Source organism: Gekko japonicus, unplaced genomic scaffold (genome assembly GCF_001447785.1).
Source record: "Gekko japonicus isolate JY-2015 unplaced genomic scaffold, Gekko_japonicus_V1.1 scaffold707, whole genome shotgun sequence".
Classification (NCBI taxonomy): domain Eukaryota; kingdom Metazoa; phylum Chordata; class Lepidosauria; order Squamata; family Gekkonidae; genus Gekko; species Gekko japonicus.
The window spans coordinates 302783-327762 of record NW_015164686.1 but is presented as its reverse complement, the minus strand read 5'-3'; the positions used below and the strand labels follow the sequence as shown (position 1 = coordinate 327762).

Genomic DNA, 24980 nt, shown 5'->3' with positions numbered 1-24980 from the left:
GTGGGGTTTGGGGAGGGACTTCAATGGGGTATCATGCCTTATAGAGCCCATCTTCCAAAGCGGCCATTTTCTCCAGGTGAGCGGATCTCTGTCACCAGGAGATCAGTTGTAATTCCAGGAAATCTCCAGCCTCCACCTTGAGGGTGGCAACCCTGCATACCAGGTATGGTCAAATGCAGCTGTGTGGCCATACACATCATGTAGTCTGGCCCTAAACTGGAAACTCATGTGCTCGCAACAAGGGAAATGAACAGGAGCTGTGCATACTGAGCCCAAGAGGAAAGCATATATGTGTGCCCAGCAAAAAAACAAAACAAAAAACATCCCATGCTATATAATATTTCTGATTACGAAAAATATGCAACACTTTCTTCAGGGTTTTCTTTGGAAAGTAGTACACAGGTTTTGAAACGTACGTTTTTCTGAAGTCAGCTGACAAATCATTTCACATAACTCTGATATTCATTCAAACAGCAAAGTTGGATTTTCTGTTTTTTAAAAAAAGGCAAAGATGTCATTGTTCAAAATTAGTGAAGACCACGAGGAACCAATTCAGTAAAAAATTGCGAGCCTGATTATTCCCCCCCCCTTTCAGTTCAAGCAAGAGAAAGGCAACTTTATGCTCAGCAAAGCACTTCCCATATTTACATAATCCAAGCACGACAGCCAAGCTCAGTTAGTTCTTCAAAATTATTACAACGATGATCTGATACACTTTATGCCATTGTTTTCCTTGATGAATTTTTCTTTGGGGGGGGGGACCACCTAAAAATAGGAGTGTTTGTGCTTTTGCACCCGCTCCTTAGCATGTCACAGCAAAGGAAACAGACAGACCTGCAAGGAAGCCTTCTTCCAGTTGTGTGCTCTAATGTGCTTATGAATGTTGTGATGGACAACCCAGGTGGACTCAGTATAGTTATGCAGGCTAAGCAAACAGCCATGCTAGTACAGCAATCCATGTGAAGCAATATCATGCAGAAATAGTACCCTTGCTTCCCTCTCCAGCCGATTAAAACAGTCCTCAAGGATGCCGATCTTCACTGCTTCCACTGCTTGCTCTGCAAACATCCCTTGCGCCAATTCAGGCTCGCAGCCCCACCATAATCACTTCCCGTTTCTTCAAGCGCCCCCCGCCCCCAAACTGTTACACAGCTCTAAAAACCTGGCACAGAAGGTGGCACCAACTCAGGCATGGACAGCGGAGTTCTTGGGCTTGCTACCAACATTCAGGACAATTCCACTGGATTACTTCTGAGGCCTTCGACGGCTTTTTCGTTCTGTTGTGGCGTTTCAGAGAGGCAACCCACTTGCCGAAAGAAATTCTGCTAGGCGATTGTGAAGCAATGTCCTGTGGGAAGTATCTAATCATTTTCAAATCGCCTTTTGAGAGGCTGAAAATATGAATTAGTAGAATGGCGGCAAACTGAATACAAGCCGAAAATAGAAATGACCTTCATCTAGCCTCTCTTCGTCTTGATATGAAATTATACTGCGATACGCAGCTTTGGAAAGGACAGCTTTTGCCCAGACAGGTCCTGATTGTAATTTTTTTTTTATTGGCATCTGCGAGACACTAACAACTCAGGGTCTGCTCTTAATGGGCCGTGGGGAGACAGAGACCCACTTAATACTCATCGTAGTGATTCAGGTCTGTGAAGTAGGCGTTGGAATATGCCTTCGAAGTGTGGTGCGGGTTGAAGTACTTATTCTGCTCTTCTAGAATGAGATTATTCTTGTTAAATGCCTGAGAAGGGGGAAAAAGGTATTGAGTAAGCACACAATTCCCCTTAAAATAATGACATCCCAAATAAGATGAATAACAACTAGATTTATTACACTGGCTGTATTATAAGCAGGGCTTTTTTTGGTAGAAAAAGCCCAGCAGGAACTCATTAGCATAATAGGCCACACCCAACAGCAGAAAGTTATTAGCATATTAGGCCACACCCCTGACAACACAGCTCATTGGCATATTAGGCCACACCCCCATGTTACCAGAAGTGTGGTCATCCAGCCACACCCACCTTTTGCTTGTTATTCTGTTTACCTTGTTTGTGGTCAAAACCCAGGGCTTTTTTGTAGCAGGAACTCCTTTGCATGTTAGGCCACACACCCCTAATGTAGCCAATCCTAATGAGTTTCTGCTGTTGGGTGTCCTGCTGGGTGTGGCCAACTTGGAAGCCAGCCGGAACTCCGTTCCTGTGCGTTCCTGCCCCAAAATAGCCCTGATTATAAGAGACAAAAAAAGCAGTGGTGGGGAAAGTCTTTTCGAGATTCTCCAGGGGCTCAATTCGGCTCAGACCTGACTCATTCTCACATAGTCTCAACATTCCTAATGGTCTAAATTGTGTAGGAAGCCTGAATTGAAGGGCATGCTTTAAGAACATAAGAGAAGCCAGTCTTGGATCAGGCCAATGGCCCATCCAGTCCAACACTCGGTGTCACACAGTGGCCAGAAATACCAGGGGCCATCAGGAGGTCCAGCAGTGGGGCCAGGACACTAGGAGCCCTCCCACTGTTGCCGCCTCCCCCAAGCACCAAGAAGACAGAGCATCACTTGCCCCAGCCTGAGAGTTCCTATCTATACCTTGTGGCTAATAGCCACAGATGGACTTCTGCTCCATATACTTATCTAATTCCCTCTTGAAGCTGTCTATGCTTGTAGCCGCCACCACCTCCTGTGGCAGTAAATTCCATATGTTAATCACTCTTTGGGTGAAGAAGTACTTCCTTTTATCTGTTCTAACCCGACTGCTCAGCAATTTCATTGAGTGCCCACGAGTACTTGTATTGTGAGAAAGGGAGAAAAGTACTTCTTTCTCAACCTGCTCTATCCCATGCATGATCTTATAAACTTCGATCATGTCATCCCTCAGCCGTCGTTTCTCCAAGCTAAAGAGCCCCAAGCGTTTTAACCATTCTTCATAGGGAAAGTGTTCCAACCCTTTTATCATTCTAGTGGCCCTTTTCTGCACTTATTCCAATGCTATAATATCCTTTTTGAGGTGTGGTGACTAGAACTGTACACAGTACTCCAAATGAGGTCGCACCATTGATTTATACAGGGGCATTATGATACTGGCTGATCTTTCTTTCTTTCTTTCTTTCTTTCTTTCTTTCTTTCTTTCTTTCTTTCTTTATCTTGAATATCACAATACCTCTTAAGCCAGAGATATTTTTGTTAAATTGTTTACCAGATGAGTTAGATAAGAATCACAGATATTTGAATTTACATGTTAGAACAGCTACCACAATTTTATTTGCAAGGTCATGGAGGACATTGAAGATTCCAACGCTACATGAGTTGATATTGAAGATTACGGAATGTGCAGAAATGGACAAGTGACAAATATATTAAAAGGAAAAATGGAAGAAGAATTTATGGGACCCTGGAGGGCGTTCTATGACTGGTTAAAACTTAAGTATTAATAAAATAAGATCAAGTGAAGAATAATAAGAATAATAGATGAAGCAGTTGTGAAATTGTAATGAGAAGATATACAAGCAGAATGCTAAATTGGATTTTTAAAATATTTCTGTATTTTTCTTTTCTTCCTCCTTTCCCCCTTTCTGTATATAACAAAAAAAAATTCAAAAAAATAAATAAAGCATGGTGTGCATGCCAAAAGATCAACTTGGAAATACATTAACTGAACAGGATGAAATAAAGAAAATATGGAAACAAGGCACTGTGGATCTATACAAAAGAGATGAGAGGATAACAGATTCCTTTAAAGAAGAATATTTTGGAGAAGAACTTCCTGTTTTAGAAGGTGAAGTGAAAGCTGTACTGAAAGCAATTGGGAGAAATAAATCACCAGGAATAGACTGGATATCAATAGAGCTCTTCCAAGCCATGGAAATGAGTCCATCAAAATCTTAACAAGACTGTACCAAAAATATGGAAAAGAAAACAATGCTTAGTGTACTTTCCAGTTCCAAAAAAGGCACCAAAGACTTAGACCGTCTATTGGACCATTACACTAAATTCTCATGCAAGCAAAGTGATGCTCAAAAATCTTACAACAAAAATTGCTACCATATATGGAACAAGAAATGCTCAAAGAAATATTCAAAGTGGATTCAAAAAAGGAAGAGACTCTAGAATCATAGAATCACAGAATTGGAAGGGGCCACATAGGGCATCTAGTCCGACCCCCTGCTCAATTCAAGATAAGCCCCTAGAGATCTTTGCAAATTTTTGTTGGTTACTGGAGCATACAAAAGAATTTCAGAATAAAATCAGCTGGTATTTTACAGATTACAGCAAATCTTTTGACTCTGTGGATCATGAAAAATTATGGCTGGTTTTAAAAGAAACTGGTTTGTCACAACAGCTGATTGCTTTGATATGCAACCTGTACTCCACACTAGAGGCTACTGTTAGGACAGAATATGGAAAAACAGAATAGTTCCCAACTGGCAAAGGTGTCAGACAAGGATGTATTTTATTTCTCTGTCTGTTCAATCTATATGCAGAACATATAATAAAGGAAGCTGGATGAGATTTAGATGAAGGTGGAGTGAAAATCGGTAGAAGGAACATTAACAACTTGAAATATGTAGATGACACCACATGACTTGCAGAAAAAAGGGGAGACTTGAAACAACTACAGACGAAGGTTAATGCAGAAAGTGCCAAGCCAGGATTACAGCTGAAAATCAAGAAGACAAAAGTAATGGCTACTGGGGAATTACACAACTTGAAGGGTGCCAATGAAGAAATTTAAATTTAAAGAGTTTATATTCCTCTGATCTATCATCAACCAAAAGGAAGATTGCAAACAAAAAAAATCAGAAGGAGACTGGAAAGGACAGCCATGAAGGAACAAGAGAAGATCCTTAAGCGTAAGGATGTTTCACTGGCAACCAAGATCAAGGTAATTCATACTATAGTATTCCCCAAGTATGGGTGTGAAAGTTTGACAATAAAGTTCATTCATTTGAAACATGGTATTGGAGGAGAGTTCTACGGCTATCATGGGCCACCAAAAAGACAAAATAAGTGGGTTCTAGATCAACTCAAATGGAGCTGCGGTGGCTCAAGTGGTTAAGACGCTGAACTGCAGGCTGTGAAAGGTCTTCGAGACCCGGGTGCCGCAAGACAGAGTTCCCATCTCTAGTCCCAGCTCCTGCCAACCTAGCAGTTCGAAAGCAAGAAATTGCAAGTAGATAAATAGGTACTGCTTCGGTGGGAAGGGAACAGCGTTCCGCGCACCTTGGTGTTTAGTCATGCCGGCCACATGACCACTGAAACGTCTTCGGACAGCGCTGGCTCTTCGGCTTAGAAACGGAGATGAGCCTAGAGTCGGATTCGACTGGCTTTCGAGCAAAGGAATCTTTACCTTTAGATAAACTCAAGCCTGAACTTTCCCTAGAAGCTAAAATGACTCAACTGAGGTTATTGTACTTTGGTCACATTACGAGAAGACAAGAGTCACTGGAAACAACTACAGTGCTAGGAAATGTTGAAGGCAGCAGAAAAAGGGGAAGACCCAACATGAGATGGATGGACTTTATGAAGGAAGCCACAGGGGCCCCCAGTTTGCAAGACCTGAGCAAGACTGTCAATGATAGGACATTTTGGAGGCCATTAATTCACAGGGTCGCCATAAGTTAGCAGCAACTTGACAACGCCCAACACACACACATGCAAGACCAACCAGGGGATTTCTTGAGGACAGAAGTTATAATAGATGCTTCATGTCACAATGGGCACAACCCAACCAAAGCTCATTGGGAGAAAGGAAAACCAGACAATAAAATGGAGAGTGAGTCACCATGAATCATGCCCTTTTTGACAGCTCTGACAACTACCCCAAGGAGAAGGACATGTGGGGAGGTGAGATGAGACAATGATTCATGAGGACTAGTAATTTGAACGGCGTGAGTCATCGTGCTGCAGACCTAACCGTCAGCAGTCTCAGCATGGTGCAAGTCATGTGCACTGCAGCTATGGCTGGGCTAAGTTCCATATTGCGTGTTGGTTAAAATAACATATAAATAACGAATTGTTATAAGCAAGAACTCTACAAGTATATTGTGATATTAAAACTAATTGTACTAACATTTTTACTAACAGTGAAAAGATCTCCTCCTCTTGGGGTTTTAGTTTAGTGTGGTTTGCTTTCCTTTATCCTTAGTTGTAGTCCCTTCCCTAATATTTCTTTGTCGTTTTTGTAGTATTTGCAAATTAAAAAAATATCCCTCCGGGGATTTTAAAAAAAGAAGAAGCAATGTCGCATCTCCACATTCCGGTCCTTGGTCGTGAGCTTAGGTGGCAAAACAGAAGGCTCCACAAAAAGAGCCACTGTTTTAAGCTTTAACGAAATTAAGAGAAGAGTGCATAACTAGATGGCGTGTAGCTTTCCATGCCGGAGCTGTAACGTGTAGCCCTGCCTGCCAGACCACCCACAGCAGTGACGCCACTTCTGAGAAGCAGTTGAGGCTGCCATGGGATCTCCTGGCACTGGGATGATGCAGCGAGTGCTCTACAACGCTACAGCTGTGGTGCTGGATGGGGAGATCATTTGCAGCAGTCCCTGAAGGTTGTATGCATTTGTGTGTTGTGGTTTGGACGGGAAGACCTGAAAGAAGGACTTCAGCTAGGAAAACTGAGGGCCAAACTACACAAGTCTATTACTTTAACAAGGGCTCTTTTTATTTATTTATTTATTTGTTGCACTTATAGCCCGCCCTCCCCGCCAGCGGGCTCAGGGCAGCTCACATTGCTTGGCACAGTGTGCCAAGATTCATAGACACATTTAAAACATTAGACATTTAGCAAATTTAAAACAGTCAACAATTTCAAGTCATTGTAACATGGAACTCACTGCCACAGGAAGTGGTGGCGGCTACAAGCATGGACGGCTTCAAAAGGGAATTAGATAAGCATATGGAGCAGAGGTCCATCAGTGGCTATTAGCCACAAGGTATAGATAGGGGCTCTGGGGCAAGTGATGCTCTGTTTTCTTGGTGCTTGGGGGGGGTCAACAGTGGGAGGGCTTCTAATGTCCTGGCCCCACTGGTGGACCTCCTGATGGCACCTGGTATTTCTGGCCACTGTATGACACAGAGTGTTGGACTGGATGGGCCTTTGGCCTGATCCAACATTGGCATCTTATGTATGTTCTTATGTATGTATGTAAAGTGCACACAGTGATTATTAAGCAAGATGGCGTGCAGGCTCAAAGCAAACACAGGCTCCTGTTCTTCAAGGCGGTTTGGCTCGATCTCAACTACAGCCAGCCTACACCACAGATCTTAATAGCGGTCGTTGATGGTAATGGGGGCGGCTCCTAATTAAAGGCCTGGTGGAAGAGCTCCGTCTTGCAAGCCCTGCAGAACTGCACAAGATCCCGCAGGGCCCTGATCTCCTCCTGGAGCTCATTCCACCAGTAAGGAGCCGCTACTGAAAAGGCCCTGGCTCTAGTAGCCATGAGCCTGGCCTCCCTGGGGCCTGGGGTGACCAGTCGGTGTAGCGCCCCCGACCGTAGTGCTCTCTGGGGTATATACGGGGAAAGGCAGTCCCTCAGGTATGTCGGTCCCTCAGGTTTTTGTAGCAGGAACGCCTTTACATATTAGGTGACACACCCCTAATGTAGCCAATCTTCCAAGAGCTTACAGTAGCCCCTGTAAGAAGAGCTCTGTAAGCTCTTGGAGGATTGGCTACATTAGGGGTGTGTCACCTAATATGCAAAGGAGTCCCTGCTACAAAAAGAGCCCTGAAGATTCTCTGAGCTGAATTGGGCTTCAGCAGAGTTTTAAGAAGACAGCTGTTGTGTAGTTGCAAGGAAAGTGAGTTGAGTATGACTTGCTTTTCCCCCAGCAGCTGTGAGGACCCTGCTTTTAAAACGCCGCAGGTGCCCAATTTGGCTCAGACCCAATTTGCTCAAAAACGTCTCATGTATTCTGGCCCTCTGGAGCATGAATGCAAAAGTAGACCCTGTGAGTCTCCCTGAAGGGAGGGGAGAAAGGGTGTGTGTAAATATTTCAAATAAATAAACAGCCCTCAATTAACAACCAAGGGGACCCCCATCATCATCATCATCATCATCATCATCATCATCATCATCATCATCATCATCATCAAGTTTATTGTATGAGCCATTGGCCATAACAAAGCATAAATACAAACACAATCCTTATACATCACATTAAGTTATCCCTTCACTAACTTGCGCTGAATCCTAACCTTAATCTTATCTTTTTTGCCGCCAAAGCAAACAGGGACATTCTGCTGGTAACCTATACGTCCATATCAGAGAGCAAAAAAACAACCAACTCCTGTTTTGAGAATCCATTGTGCAAAGGTAAAACAGGGTATATAAATCTCTGCCTAAGTGATTCGTGCCATGAGCATCTCAGTAAATAGTGCTCAATATCATCCACTTCGCCCAAACCACATTGGCAGATTCTTAAGGCAAGAGGTAAACCCATAAAACGACCAGCACAGACCATTGAAGGAATGGCATGGAATCTGAGGGCTGTAAATGCCCTTCTGTAAATGCCCTTCTTAGGTCAAGACCCCTCCCTCCGCCACGCACAACCACCCTGTTCCCCTTACCTTGATGGCTTCCAGGGAATCATATTTGTCCAGCTTGTTGAGATGGTTAGTGATGTTGGTATTCAGAGGCGCAGGAGACACGGGGTGGATGACGGTTGCGTCGTGGGACTGCTGCTGGTACCGTTGGCAATAGGTGTAAACCAGAAGAGTTAGAAGGCACCCAAGGATGGAGCTGCTCAGCCCCACGGCGGTCATGTGGAACATGTTAAACTCTGCGATGGAGAGAAGACAAGACAGTCGTTTTGATTATGTCGGATTCATTTTCATATTGCATATTTATACACACACTAGACCATTGATGGCGAACCTTTTAGAGACCGAGTGCCCAAACTGCAACCCAAACCCCACTTATTTATCGCAAAGTGCCAACAAAGCAATTTAACCTGAATACTGAGGTTTTACTTTAGAAAAAACAACTCCTACATACACTGAGATCAGGATCCCAAAACCGCCTGGACCTCCCTGGCCCAAAGGAAGTCAGGTTGATGGTAACCAAGACTTTGGCTTTTTTGTTTGTAGCTCCATCCTACTGGAACGAGCTCCCTGCCGAGATCAGGGCCCTGCGGGACTTGTCACAGTTCCGCAGGGCCGTGAAAACAGAACTTTTTAGGCAGGCGTTCCGATAGGAGCGACGTTTTACCAGCTGCGCCCTGTAGTGAAGTCCGATCCTATATGATCTAATGCGGCGGTACTGCCGAATGTGTCCTTAAATTGCACCTTAGTTCTATCGCCGTCTAATGAATGTTTAATGAATGTTTTATACTGATTGCTGTGTTTTAATTGATGTTTTATAATCTATTATGAATGTATACTGCTTGTCAGTTCTTGGAAGCCACCCTGAGCCTGCCTAGCGGGGAGGGTGGGGTAAAAGTGAAACAAACAAACAAATAAATAAATAAACTTAAGATGATCCAAACAAAGTAAGGAAAGCAACCCCAAATGCTTTCATTGACTTAAAATTATTTGGCAGAGAATTCGACACTTTAATGACAGTCTGGGCCTGGCTGGGGCGATGGCACGCGTGCCCACAGAGAGGGTTCTGAGTGCCACCTCTGGCACCCGTGCCATAGGTTCGCCACCACTGCACTAGACTCACTTTTATTTACTTTGTTTTTTAGGCCACCTTTCTTTCTCTACTGAGAACGCAAGGCAGATTATAAAAAAAAGAGAGAGAGAGGAGAAAACAATCCGCTCAGATAGCACAAGATGTCCAATAAGCAGTGCAATAATACCAAGTTTATGGAATTGGAAAAAAAAATGGAAAACAATACAAACAAACAAGAAAATTCATGCCAGTGCAGGGAGGAGGAGAATGTGGAAATGCAGCATCCTACAGATTTTAACTTTCTGGGACTCTCAGCTCTGAGGTTCGAGAGTACGTTTCTAGCCCTTATTGTTGCAAATCATAAGCCTGAATATGACACTTGTGGCCATCTGGGAAGCCAGACTGGGTGGATCCACAAGGCTTCCAAAGATCTGCAGGCTGGGGGTCCCTGCTGAATCCAGCTCCTTGCTATTCTCCTAGGCTCAGCAGTGCAATCCTATGCAAAGTTTTACTCCAGTCTAAACCCCTTGAAAATAATGGGCTTAGAATGGAGTAACTCTACATAGGATTGATTCAAGTGGGTGGCCATGCTGGTCTGAAGTGACAGAACAAAGTTTGAGTCCAGTGACACCTTTCAGACCAATAAAGTTTAATCCTGGGCATAAGCTTCTACCCAGAATTAAACTTTGTCAGTCTTAAAGGTGTCACTGGACTCCAACTTTGTCCTGGATAGGATTGTGCTTTAAATGATGCAAACTAATAGTGACTTAACAAACTTGCTAATATGTGTGTCCCGGTTCTAATGATCCGGGCCTCTCCCGAGAGCCCCCACTCGACTCCCACTCCATATCTCCCCCGCTTACCGCACCCAATGGCTCCAAACCGGGCGAGGAGGCAGCGGACCAGGAGACAGGAGACAGTGGCAACAAGGGGTGCCAGATCCCGGCGCAACCCCTTTTTCACAGAGCGCGTCCCCGGGTGTGCTGCCAGAGGGTGGGACTTGGATCGACGTTGCCGTCGACAGGGCCGGCTGAGCCGTTGCAACCAAGTGGCGCTGGGCATTCCGGTGGACGGCCTCCATCCCTCTGTTCCGGGCAGGGTCAAACTGACCCGCCTCAGGCAGAGCATCGGAGCTTTTGTAAGGAGGCGGGGCCACGTATGATGGACACCTCTTGTGTCCAATGAGAGGGAGGAGAGGGGGGAATTAGGTGTAAAAGGGGAACGAGAAAGGAGGCCGGGGAGGAAGGAACTGCAGAGTCGAGTGGGGAGACGTGCCGACCAGAGGTCGGAGAGAGAAAGGACCAGGAGGGCGTCTCCGGAGACTCTCGCAGGGGGACGCAGCACTAACCCCGGTGACGTAACCAGGTAGCCTGCCCCTGTTTCGGAGGCCTCCCGTTCCCCTTGTAGAAAGGGGAAGGCGTTCTTCCGGATGGCGACTGGGGGCAAAGAAGACCCCCTTCATTACGCCAGGGTGCCACAATGTTATTATTTATACTAGTGGCCATGTACAGCTGTAACGACCGGTCATAAATTGTGACAGGGAGTCTTCACAGAGGGAGTAGGCAGGAGGTCCACTGTCACTGGTGGCCTACAGAAATTAGACTACCCTTTGTTTAAAGACCAAAAAGTTTTGCGTCTGCTCCTTCCTGAGCTACTTTCTCATACGCTGCAGGAAAAGAGCTATCTCCCCCCCACTCCTGCACTGTAGAGAAAAGGCAGGCTGGGGAAGGAGGATTTTGAGCTAGAAAAAGATGGAAAGGGCAAAGCATCCTCTCCCCACCAACCTTTGTGCATCAAGGATTTGGGGGTTTTAAAAAAAATCAGAGAGGAAGAATCACGGGGTGCCAAGTAGTGTGTGAATCAAACCTCAGCTAGTAAACAAAGCTAAGAAAAGTGACCCCCCCCCCCCAAAAAAAAAGAGAGAGAGAGAGAAAACAAGAATGGAGAAAACCAGGATGAGAGGCAAGGGAGGGCTTACCACCGCAGCGTCTCTCTTTGATGCTGCTGGTTCGGGCTACCGCTACGTCTGCAACAGAAAACGATCCAATTATGTGAGGCCGGTGAAGAACAGCCGTCCTAAATCATTCCTGACATTCCCTTTTTTGCAAATCTGAACTCCGTCTGAGAAATGCTGAAACCTGCAGGATTCTTCTTCATCACTTCACGTTTGATGAGAAAAATAAAATATGTTCCCTTCTGCAACGATTTCAGGCCATCACTCATGCACTTAAATCCAGCAAAGGCAGTCCACCCATCAAACGCAGGCGGGAAAGCCTCCAAAGGAGGGGGAAGATTAAAAATATATATATATCTCAGCTGGCTGGTATACGGTGCACCCCCATGCCCGCGGAGGGAGAGGAGGAAGGGAGCCTGCCAGATTCCATCCAAGTTCCAGGAAAACCTAGAATTCACTGAATTATGGCAATTTAGTGTTACGTTATAGCACTGTTTCCCAAAGTGGGCAATACCGCCTCCTTTTTTTTTTTTAATAGTTTATTTAGCTTTTTCCATACAATAACACACACACAAAAAAATTCGTTACATCATATTTGGAGATAGTGGGACTAGATCCCGCGCTGGACCCAGAAATATTTTTGTTGAATATGTTACCAGAAGGGATAAAGTACAATGACTCATGTTTGATACTATATATGCTTACTGTAGCTAGAATTCTTATAGCCAAATTTTGGAAATCAGACAAAATACCAAGTAGAGAAGAATTGATAACAAAAGTTATGGAAATAAAAGAAATGGACAAAGTAAATATGATTTTGTCGGCAATGCCGCCTCCTGAGGGGGCACTGGAACAATCCAGGTGGGCGGTTGGAACCCTGGGTGCAAATCTGTCACTGCATCTTTTTGTCCACTTTTTGAAGGTAGACTTCCAAGGGGGTGCTGAGTAATTTTTTTCCTGAAAAGGGGGCAGTAGGCCAAATAAGTTTGGGAACCTCTGCGTTACAGCAGTACAAAACTTGTTGGGTTTAAAACAAACAAAAACTGCTGTGTGGGCAGGACAGAGAACATATGAGCTTTCCCACTTGCCCGATAGTCCTCCAGCCTTTGCAGAAGTTCTTCCCAAAACTTCATACCAACGCAGGTTTGGAAGACACTGGAGAAAAACTGGGGAAGCCCCGAGAGGTGAACGAATGCACCATGAAGCTGTGGGGGAGGCAGGACAAAAAACTTTATCTATATACTAATAGCGAAGTCGCCCCCGTGCATGCGGATACCTAAATCCGCACATCGGGGGCACCTGGGGGGGAGGGAGATTTTTGTGCACACTTGGGGCAGTCCCCAGGTGTGCACAAAAATCTAAAAACCCGGAAAAAATACCGGGGGGATACTTAAATCCCCCCAAAAATGACAGAGCGTCCCCTGCGCCGCCGCTTCGGGGGGGGGGGAGAGCAGCGAGGCCCCTTGTGCTTCCTAACAGCATCAAACCCAGGGCACATAACCCACGTGGAAACAGCCTCTGCTTGAAGTAGACAAGACCACAGGATTTTGCTCACATGGGCAGCCGCTGCTGGCATGAAATTTGCCTGGCTATGTAGCCACTGCTATCTTGAGATTGGGTATTGACAAATAATGACTTTTTTGCACTCCTGGGGGGGGGGGGTTACTAACTGTACTTGCACTGGGTTTGGGTGGTACCCAAATGCTCCCTCTAAGCTGTGGAGTCTTGTGAGCAGAAATTCTACTTTGTGAGCAATGGCCATTAAAGTTGTGGGCGAGCGATTTGGCTCCTGCGTTAATCAGTCTGCTCTGGAGCCCTCCTTCCTGAGCTAAGACAAAAATGTGTGAGCCGGAGGCTAAAAAAACTGTGAGCTAGCTCGCACTAACTCAGCTTAGAGGGAACACTGGACCAATGCTCCCTCTAAGCTGTGGTGGAGTCTTGTGAGCAAAAATTCTACTTTGTGAGCTACCGCCATTAAAGTTGTGAGCAGGTGGCTTGGCTGCTGCATAAATTAGTGTGCTCTGGAGCAATGCTCCCTCTAAGCTGGGGAGTCTTGTGAGCAAAAATTCTACTTTGTGAGCAATGGCCATTAAAGTTGTGGGCGAGTGGTTTGGCTCCTGCGTTAATTAGTTTGCTCTGGAGCCCTCCTTCCTGAGCTAAGACAAAAATGCGTGAGCCAGAGGCTAAAAAAACTGTGACCTGGCTCACACTAACTCAGCTTAGAGGAAACATTGGCACCACAGCCTTTTCTGGGTTTTTTGTAGCTGAGAAAGGTGATAAGTTAAGGACCACTGCTTGCATGATTGTCCTACGTGCTTTTAAGTGGACCTGCTGAATCACAGACCAGCAATACAATCCGAAGCAGAGGGACTCCCTTCAGAGCCCACTGAAGTCACCTCTGAAATCAGCTCTGCTGAAGAGGGCCCTGCTGGTGCCCTCGTGGCTATTCTCTCCCGCACATGCTAGGAGGACCTCCACTGAAGCAGCTCTTCCTCAGGCACAAGCTCTGGGCGATTTCTCACTAGAGCTGCCTCGCAGCACAGCGCCGTTTGCCCCAACATGAAACTGCGGAGGAAATCGGGCGAAGCCCCGAGTCAAATGCAGCCCCGCAGCCTCGGGTGTGAAATTGACATGTTTGTGTTGGGGCAAACGGCAGCTGTGCTGCGAGGCAGCTCTAGTGAGAAATCGCCCTCTGTCTCACCTGCTTCCATTCCTTGAAGGAGACAGCATCGTCTTTGGAGGAAGAGGAACTAAAGCTGCAGTGCTCTCAGATAAGCTCTGTGCGTCCTTATGATAGTGTTTGCCAGGGGTCATTCCGTAGAAAAGGAGGTGCAGGAGCTCATTCGCATAACATTAGCATAACTTATTTGCAGATGCCATGCCCCCTGACCAATGTTCCCTCTAAGCTGTGGAGTCTTGTAAGCACAAATTCTACTTTGTGGGCTCCTGACATTAAAGTTGTGAGCGAGCCATTTGGTTGCTGCACAAATTAGTTTGCTTTGAGGCCCTCCTTCCTGAGCTAAGGCAAAAATCTGTGAGCTGTAGGGTTGCCAAGTGTGAATTCAGCCGCAGAGGGGACTCCCAGCTGGCGGCTGGAGCGCGCGCACTGCATCCACGTCGCCCAGAAGTGACCCAGGCACGCTGGGGGCAGGGCCACGACCATTCGAGGGGAAACCATAGAGTTTTCCCTTGGATGACCGTGGACCCACCCCCAGCGTGCCTGGCATGCCCGCATCACTTCTGGGCAACATGCACGTCGTGGTGGAGTTCCCCCCAGGGCCCGATCCGCCACAGACAGGGAACGGGCCTCTGGGGCGGGGGTTTCCCCACCCCCCGGGGGGACTTGGCAAGCCTAGTGAGCTAGAAACTAAAAAACTGTGAGCTAGCTCACACCAACTCAGCTTAGAGGGAACTCTGCCCCTGACATCACCGGAAGTGTGTCAGAAGGCAACACCCACCGCTCAGGCTCCACTGGACTGTTTTGGATTGCTAGCTATTGGGGGGGGGAGTGCAGATCCATCCTCGCAGAGGAGGGAGAGCTTGTACCTGAATAGAACTTGGTCTTAAAGGTGCCACGGGACTGTTTTTGACCAGCGGGCCGGGGGTGGGGGGCGGGCTCTGCAGCTTATCTGGCTGCTTCTAGCTCTGACTGAGGGCTGCTGGGAGCAGGGGGTGGGGCTTGTTGCATACGCCTGCCCCCTGGGCTCTTTACTGCTGGAGCTCCGCTCCTGTCACGTGCGCTCCTGCAGGAAATGACCCCTGGTGTTTGCAGGACAAAGAATTCCAGAGGACAAAGGATACCAGAGGGAACCCTGCTCTTACCTGGTATCGAATTGGAATCTGAAACACACGGTCGGCTCTCAGTGGTATTCCCAGAACACTGGTGACCCACAGGAAACAGAACATCACACTGGCGGGCACGGAACTGGGCACCAGAGGGATCGCACCCGGACCACTCTGACCAGTGAGACCAGCTATCTGTGACAACCGGAAAAAAGTAAGCAGTGTATGAAGTGAACTCAAATGCGGTAAATGTGCTTTTAAAAGAACGTTGTCATCCTTTCCCCCCGTGAATACACTGAGCCAGATCATCACACTGGTCAGTTTTTACTGCCATATCATCTTAATCCCAAAAGGGCAATCCATGTGCAGAGGACGCTTCCATGCATAAACACCCTTGCTTGACGTTGTATAAAGGCAGAGAAGGGCCAGCCCAAGGCTTTTGGCGCCCTGGGCAGCCCATGACTTGAGTGCCCCGATCCCGCTGTGACCCAGGCGTGTACACAGCTACTGCAACCTGGTACCCATGGGACCTACTGCCAGCAGGGCATGGTGTGCCGATATGGCAACATAGCATAAGTGTTCACTTGGGTTGTTAGAGATGAACAGAGGTCCATCAGTGGCTATTAGGTATAGATAGCTAGCTAGATGATAGATAGATGATAGATAGGTAGATAGATAGGTAGATAGATAGATAGGTAGATAGATAGAGCTGCGGTGGGTCAAGTGGTTAAGACACTGAACTGCAGGCTGTGGAAGGTCGGTAGTTCAGCAGTTCGAGACCCGGGTGCTGCAAGACGGAGTGAGCTCCCATCTCTAGTCTTGGCTCCTGCCAACCTAGCAGTTCGAAAGCAAGAAATTGCAAGTAGATAAAGAGGTACCACTTCGGTGGGAAGGGAACAGCGTTCCGTGCGCCTTGGTGTTTAGTCATGCTGGCCACATGACCACGGAAATGTCTTCGGACAGCTCTGGCTCTTCGGCTTGGAAACAGAGATGAGCACCACAACCCTAGAGTCGGATTCGACTGGCTTTCAAGCAAGGGAACCTTTACCTTTACAGATAGGAACTCTCAGTCTGGGGCAAGTGATGCTCTGTGGGTGCTCGGGTGTCAGCTATGCTGCCATGGGGGTTGGGGAGTTCATTCGGTGTCTTGCTAATTGCTATTGCATTCCTATCCTTCTCGTTATGCCTTTGCTGAAACGCTTATCTCTACAGATGTGCAGGAGGAGGCTGTGTTGTCTGGAGAGCTCCTATGTACCGTGAGAGACTCCAAGTTCTCAGTTTTAGCCACCTAACGGTTGCCTGACGTATCCCGCGTGCGGGAGGGTGCCTAATTGGCCAATGAGGTGGGGGGGGGGGGGGGTTTTGCATACAAATACCCTATATCCTATTATGCTCTACTGGCTGTGGCCATTCTTAACCGTGCCTGTGTTACTGCATCTATAGCTTTAAAATAAAAGTATAACCGTTCCTGAATGCGTGTACTTCGTTGTTAGCGGTGGGTTCTGACATCGGGGGGCAACAGTGGGAGGGCTTCTAGTGTTCTCCTGGCCCCACTGCTGGACCTCCTGATGGCACCTGGCATTTTTGGCCACTGCGTGACAAGAGTGTTGGGCTGGATGGGCCATTGGCCTGATCCAAAATTGGCTTCTCTTATGTTTTTACGAAGAAAAGAAGCAAACATTTGGGTATTTTTAGTGGCAGAGTTCTGGCAAGTGCAACGTGAAAAACTTTACCTGTATCAAAAATGTAAATGGGTTAACAGGCAGCGGGTTGCAGTGGACAAGAGTGCTGGACTAGAACAGAGGGCAGCCTGGGTTCTAATCCCCACTTGGCCTGGAAGCAAACTGGGTGGGTGATCTGATACTGCTCATTTCCTCTCAACCTAACCTACCCACAGGGTTGTTCTGAGTATAGCAAACTGTGTGGGGAGGACCCCTATCTGCGACCCGGCTGGGAGGAAGGGCAGGGTGCAGGAAGTGATCCAAGTCCCCAGATGCTATCCAATGCCAAAGTGATTTGAGTTCCCAGATGGGACTTTTGGTACCTGGGCACTGTTGCGTATTGCAGAGTGCTTCTTCGGTATGGAGTCCCAGACAGATGTCCCCTCCATAAGCTGGCGCCGGGTTTGTACAGGAACGTGTTCTCATGTAATGCCCACTTCCACAAGTGGCAGAGCACTTAGACCACGATGACCAACAAGACCAGCCTCCGTCAACTGGAGAAAAAAAGACCTAACATATGATGCTGTTCCTTGTCTCTCGAAGCCAAGGTAAAGACACAGGGGACGCCAGTTTTCAAACTTTATTTATTTGTTTGTTATTTTAAACGTTTACCCCGCCCTCCCCGCCGAGGCAGGCTCAAGGCGGCTTACCCCCCCCAAATTTGAGTCCAGCGGTGCCTTAAGGACCGACAAAACTTTCCAACTTTCGTGAGTCGAAGCTCCCTTCATCGTTCCATCTCACAGAATCTTAAACCCTGGTTGAAAAAACTACTGGTCTCAAACTTTGTTCTGCTGCAACCGAACAAGGGTACCCACCTGAAACAAACTTATTTTCAATTGATATCGGCATTGGCGGTTGTCACTGGCAGTGGAAGCGTGACCGAAGAGGGAACAGGCTGCCCAAACTTTCTTCTCTCTCCCATTTTCCCTTCAAAGCAACCCCCCACGCACGTGCCCCGTAAGAAAAATGCACCATGATGCTGTGGGGAAGCAGGAAAAAAAACCTCCCTTCCCAATGGCATCAGACTTGGGGCAAACAATCTCTGCGGAAATACCCACTGACTTAGTGCCAAACTGCACAATATGTTCTCTATCAAGCTGAGTCTGGGTTCCCTGGACCCAACCCACTTTTACTTCAGTTACACGGCAGCTGCTGGGGGGGGCATGCAGAAAGGTGGGGGAAGGAGTTTAGATGCAGGGGGGGGATAGTGAGGAGCAGACATGGGGCGAGGGGAGGCTGAGAAACAGACAGGAGAGTTAAAAGCGGGTGACAAAATGTGAAATGGCAAATCCACCCCGCTGGAAATGGCCTGGCGGTGCCAGCGAAGGGACTCCCCCCACTGGGGCAGGTGGGTGAGAGATTCTGTCTGACCCTCTCTTTACTCACTCACTCACACTCTCCTTCCCTCTCTAGCCAGCCAGCCAGCCCCATGCAGCAGAAGAAGAGACTGGATTTTATCCCCTACCTTCCACTCGGAGTCTCGGAGCGGCTTACAAACTCCTTTCCCTCCCCGTCCCCACAACAGACACCCTGTGAGCAGTGTTCCCTCTAAGCTGAGTTAGTGTGAGCTAGCTCACAGTTCTTTCGCCTCCGGCTCACACATTTTTGTCCTGGCTCAGGAAGGATGTCTCCAGAGCAAACTAACTTATGCAGTAGCCAAAGTGCTTGCTCACAACTTTAATGCCAGTAGCTCACAAAGTAGAATTTTTGCTCACAAGAGTCCACAGCTTAGAGGGAAAATTGCCTGTGAGGTAGGTGGGGCTGAGGGAGCTCTTTCGAGAACTATCCTTGAGAGAACAGCTCTGGCAGAACTACGGCTTGCCCAAGGTCATCCAGCGGGTGTGAGTGGAGGAGGGGGGAATCAAACTCGGTTCTCCCAGATTAGAGTCCGCACACTTCACCGCCACACCAAACTGGCACAGGCACAGCATGCAACACATCCACACAATAAATAGCAATGGAGCCCTGTGCTAAAGTTGGGAACTAGCTTTTCAAAAGGGGGAGAGCAGAGGAGTGAGGCACAAGCCCGAAGTAGCGGGTACAAACAACCAAGGGAGGATGAGCCTGCCTCCCCCCCCCCCCCGCTGGGCAAGCTACTCCTGGCTCTGCTCTGCGCCCCCAAAGAGTAGAAAGGGACAAAAATCCAGAAGGAGAGCAAGGAAAAACAACATCCTGCAGAGGGAGATTCTGTTATTTTTTGCTGTTAGTCAGATCTGCCTGTTATGGCTGTGGTCATACAATCATTTTGAACAGATTTTCACCACTGTTCCCGATCACATTTAAAAGGGCTGATCAGACGGCCGCACCTGTCTCCCGTATCGAAGCAGACTCCCCCCCCCCTGCAATCCTCCCGGTTTCCTAGCGAGTTTTCCAACACTGGGAAAATCAAGCACTTTCCGAATATTTGCGCTGTGAATCCGCAATTTCGCCAATCTGGACAGCCATCTCTCTCTGTGAATGCAATCAGGTCATCTGAACGTCCTTCTTGCCCTGAAATTTTTTTTCAAGCTTTTGCTGTTGTGCGCATGATCAATCCTGTGCTGAATATATCAAATGCATGAACATTCAAGCACACATATATAAACTTCAGCGCCCGGTTGTGCGCTGGTGGTTCATTTTGTTCGCTGTTCGGGGAGTGGGGGGGGGGGACACTGCAAAAACAACCATCTGTTGAAATATTGAAAGTTGAATGTTGCTAAAATATTCCCTAGGAATAGTCCAAGTGGGACCAGTGATTTGACTATGCGCATATGCGCATGCGCAATTTTTTTTTAAAAAAACCTTGCACTGCACCACTGCTTGGGTGTGCGCGGCTATCTGAATGGTGCCTGGAGCCTTGTTGTGCAATGCAAGTGGTTCAGGGAGGGATGTCTGATCATCCCAACCCGCAAAAAAAATACCCCCGAACAAATATACAGAGGGAACAAATTGCGGCAAGCTTGCCGTGTGACCATAGCCTATATCTCCAGCACCTGGCATTACATTTCATGGCACACAAGGCCAGGCCCAAAGAAGTGATATTTACGTCAGATCCAGCCCTCGTAACAAGTGAGTTTGACACCTCTGCTTTCTGGTGCTACTGGACTCGTGCTCTTTTCTACTCCAACAGCTACTGTGTTACTGAGGTACAATGGGACTGGGTCCAGGGAATTCAGCCCCAACTTGTAAAAAAACATATTGTGTAGTTTGGCCCCAAAGGACAGAACAAGAGAAATTTGAGGTACCCTTCATGTGTTGCAAGAGTGACAAAGTAGTTGTTTCCCTGGGGCATCTCTCCATACGGCCGTGGCACTGTTTGGAAGCCCTCTCTCCTGACCTTGGCCCAGTCAGGTAGGAAGGACCCAGCTAACTGGTGCCTCCACGTGGTTTCAAACGTGCAGATGTTGGCACAGAATGTCTTGGTGTACCAGAAGATATGCTGATGCAGGGCATTGCAAACTGTAAGTAAGGAGTTACTCAGCACGGATTTCTCTTGTAGCGTGAATTGTCAAAGCAAGACTGAAATCATACTGTCCTTTCCCACATTTCACTTGGTCAGACTATTTTATTTTCTATGCAGAACTGATGTATTGTCTATACAGCTGCACTCCAAAATGTGTTCAAGGAGATCTGCAAGGACTAATATTTTTAAAAAATCCAAAATAGGTCTATAAATAGGAATTACAAGGTATAGCAACACAGCTACGGACAAAGGCAACAACGAACACAGAGCAGTGGACGTGTTTTGCATTCCAAAAAAGGACACGAGGCTGGTAAAATATCTCCAGACGGTCCTCCCTTCGCTAGTCTCTTACCTGGGCATGGAAGGATGTTGCACTCTTGGTACTCCAGAGACGGCCCCACGCAGGCCAGGCCTCCATATTTTGGCTCAGGGTTGTTGCAAAGGCGTTTGCGGTTCCGAATGCCCCGGCTGCAGTCACGGCTGCACTGAGACCACGGGGACCAGGGGGACCAGGCACCATTAATGGTGTGGGCAGAATAATGTCCAGAACGCATGAAATCTCCTAAAAGAAAGAGGGTGGAAACAAAAGCTCAACAGAACCAAAGAGGACTTTCCCCTCGAGACCTAACAGGCCCACACGTCACAATTTTAAAATGTCTGGTGTGCTGGTGTCCCCAACATGTCCGACTCAGACGGTCACTCACGAGCTGAGAGGGAACGTCTTTCCCAAGTGCGCAGGGCCCCAATCCAGATTAGGACCTTAGCCTGGGGGGAGGGGAAAGGAGCTCTCTCCCATGCCCTCTTCCTAATCCAAAATGGCTCTGAGAGGCAGGGCTATTTTGGGGCAGGAATCAGGGCTATTTTTGGGCAGGAATGCACAGGAACGGAGTTCCGGCTGGCTTCAGAGCTGGCCACGCCCACTACAGCCAAAAGCTCTGCGCATGCGTGGCTATAGAGGGAAGGCCTGGAGAGCGACCCCCCCACCAACTCCGAGGTGGGGGGCTGGGGGGGCCCTGGAAGGATCAGGGAGGCATTTAAATGCCTCCCCGTGCCTTCCCTGGCCTGTCCAAGGGCCGGCTTTCCCGGGCGCCCCACAGCTGCCTTCCCTTTCCTTCAATGGGGGTTTGCATGGGCTCCCCACAGCCACGGGACGCCCAGGCAAGCCAAGGGAAGGGAAGGGGTGTGTGGTCTAATATGCGAATGAGCTGTGCTGTCAGGTGTGTGGCCTAATATGCTAATGAGCACGGCTATTTTTGAGCAGGAACGCACAGGAACGGAGTTCCGGCTGGCTCCCAAGTTGGCCACACCCAGCAGGAACTCATTAGCATAACAGGCCACACCCAACAGCAGAAACTCATTAGGATTGGCTACATTAGGGGTGTGTGGCCTAACATGCAAAGGAGTTCCTGCTACAAAAAAAGGCCCTGTATTTTGACAACAAACAAGGTAAACAGAATAACAAGCAAAAGGTGGGTGTGGCTGGATGACCACACTTCTGGTAACAAGTGGGTGCGGCCTAATGTGCTAATGAGCTGTGCTGTCAGGGGTGTGGCCCAATATGCTAATGAGTTCCTGCTGTTGGGTGTGGCCTATTATGCTAATGAGTTCCTGCTGGGCTTTTTCTACCAAAAAAAGCCCTGCTGATAGGGATTATTTGATTCACTGGGATGCTGGCTGAGAACACCTTTCCCATCCGGAAGAAGCCCTTTGCTTCTGAAACTCCTCTGTGAGGACTGGCTGAATCGCACAAGAAAAATTAACTGCAGGGTCACCAACTCTGAGTTGAGAAATCCCTAGGGATTTAGGGCTGGAGCCTAGCGAAGATGGGCTTTGAGACCCAGTGAGGCATAATACCACCGAGTCACCATGATCTGGAGGCCCGTGGTAATTTTGGGAGAGCTCCAGACCCCACCTGGGGACTGTATAAATATCAAGACACTCCCTGAATGAATGACGAACATAAGCAGAAAAATTATATTGGGGACTGGCAACCCTTAATGGTGGGCTGCAGCTATGAAAGGGGAATCCAGTACAACAGCCTCTGGTTTGCAGTTTCCATATGCAGAAGAAAGGGAAAAGAGCTAATTTTACTGGGCTCCCTTTCTCCCTGCTACTTAATATAATTACTTAATATACAAAGATCGGTTTGAAACAAAAGAAAAGAATTCAAAACAAGTACAGCTAATCATACACATGTCAGCACCTTCTGCCTAACATTTTCTTCGGTTTTACTTTATTCCAGTATTAAATAAACCGTTGCCAACAGTGTTCCCTCTAAGCTGAGTTAGTGTGAGCTAGCTCACAGTTTTTTAGCCTCCAGCTCAGATTTTTATCTTAGCTCAGGAAGCATGGCTCCAGAGCAATCTAATTTATGCAGCAGCCAAATCATTCGCTTACAATTTTAATGCCAGTAGCTCACGAATTAGAATTTTTGCTCACAAGACTCCACAGCTTAGAGGGAACATTGGTTGCCAATATCAAATCTCTCCCTCTCTCTAAAGCAGTTTCCCCCTTCCTACTGCTATTTGTATGTCTACACCAGTTTGGTGTAGTGGTTAGGAGCGCAGACTCTAATCTGGGAGAACTGGGTTTGATTCCCCACTCCTCCACTTGCGCCAACTGAGTGACCTACCTCACAGGGTGTCTGTTGTGGGGAGGGGAAGGGAAAGGAGATTGTCAGCCGCGCTGAGACTCCTTCGGGTAGTGAAGGGCGGGGTATAAATCCAATCTGAATTAGAATTCAGCTAAGATGAATTTTGATCCCGTAGGTTTGTTGGTGGATGCATCAAAAGATGCCTCTGTAAATCTTACAGCCCTAGCCGATGCTCATTACTTAGAAGTACACCTTAATTTGCTCAGCACTCACAAGCAACGTTCCCTCTAACCTGTGGAGTCCTGTGAGCAAAAATCCTACTTTGTGAGCTGCTGGCATTAAAGTTGTGAGCGAGCGATTGGGCTACTGCATCAATTCGTTTGCTCTGGAGCCCTCCTTCCTGAGCCGAGACAAACAATGTGTGAGCCAGAGGCTAAAAAACTGTGAGCTAGCTCACACTAACTCAGCTTAGAGGGAACACTGCTCACAAGTAAATGTACACGGGCAGTGCAAAAGTAAGTGGATAAAATATTTGTAGGGAGAGCTGATGGGAAGGAAGAATTCCTGACTGGCAGCGTCTTCCGTACGCCGATGGAAATAAACTCAAGATTCTGACGGGGGCCAACTGCTTACCGTTTGTTGAGCATCCTGTGGAGCCGTCACTGGAACAGTAACGCATTTCAATCCTCTGCCTTCCCACATCTAGCAAACTTGCATCAGGTAGTTGCGCCTTGCAGGTGTATCGGAACCGCTGCTCATAGTGCCCTCCATTGTCAGAGATATTGACTGGAGTCCATGGAGTCCACGGGGTTGTCTTCTTCAGCTCCGGGCAGGGGCTAGTGTTGCACGCTTGATATTCCTGCAGGGAATGCATTCATTGACTGCCACAAATGCTGCATGCGACCAGAATCACTGCACCAATCCCAGCCTTTCCTGAGCCAACATCCTCATTTCACAAACCACCATCAAACAGTTTTAAGGGCTTTTCTGCCTTCTCATTTTCCTGGCTTGTGTGCTCCTGTTGCTTCCAGGCTTTCTTCCTGTTCTGCACATGTTTTGCTCCCTCTAGTGGTCAAGTCAATACTACAACACATTATGTCTGGCATACCTCCCTGCAAATTTAATCTACAGGGTTTTATGCCAGACATAAAGCAATGTAATATTTAATCAGCCACTAAAGGGAGCCAAACACGTGTGAAACAGAGAGGAATAAAACCCCCTTAAAGCAACAGACCACTCAAGTGAGGAAAATGAGAGTGCAGAAAAGCCCTAAGATGGACAATTAAGCCTATTTGGATAGATTTCTTCGACGACGACTTCTGAAAAGTGCAACTTATGATAACATTCACAAGGGGGCTATCCCCAGATTTACATGTATAACATCCTCCTGTACAATTGTGCTTCCGAAGCAGCAGCTCTCAGTGTGGCTGCTTTAGATGCACTGTCAAGTATCTGTTTACACTCCAGCATTTGATCATACGACTTGCATCTCCATTACCCTAGTCTTAACAGTTTTGCTGATGACATTGTGTTAGATGATCTCTGCCACTGCCTAACAGGTTTGACTTGGTAGGTGTGCTTAGCACTTCCATAATGCATGTGATTCTGACATCATGAATTTATTCTGGTATTAACTTTGGTTCATTTGTGACTGTTGTTTGAATGCATGCTGGGAAGAAGGATGAAATGCTGATACACAGTTATGCTACCCATGACCTTGCTTGTTCTGGCCAGCTACAACTGCGCATGTTTGTAATGTGAGTTAACCTAGCTAGAATTAAGAACAGTAAGCACTCTGTAACCATATCAGTTATATAGATACAACATGCAACTTCATAGCTTCCAAAAGAAAAGTGTATTGTTCTGTTAGGAAAAG

General features: G+C 47.3%; 1 protein-coding gene across 1 annotated transcript in view; it reads right to left on the bottom strand.

Moving 5' to 3' along the window:
- Positions 1-663: 663 nt before the first annotated feature.
- Positions 664-24980, bottom strand: part of SEMA5A (semaphorin 5A) — a 137157-nt gene continuing 112840 nt past the window's right edge. Inside the window, exons 15-21 of the mRNA XM_015409347.1 lie at positions 23738-23963; positions 20864-21073; positions 17393-17563; positions 15388-15543; positions 11590-11637; positions 8567-8778; positions 664-1744 (exon numbers count right to left, since the gene is read on the bottom strand). Coding sequence (XP_015264833.1) covers positions 1625-1744; positions 8567-8778; positions 11590-11637; positions 15388-15543; positions 17393-17563; positions 20864-21073; positions 23738-23963 — 1143 coding nt within the window. The 3' untranslated portion in view covers positions 664-1624. The remainder of the gene's footprint in view (positions 1745-8566; positions 8779-11589; positions 11638-15387; positions 15544-17392; positions 17564-20863; positions 21074-23737; positions 23964-24980) is intronic.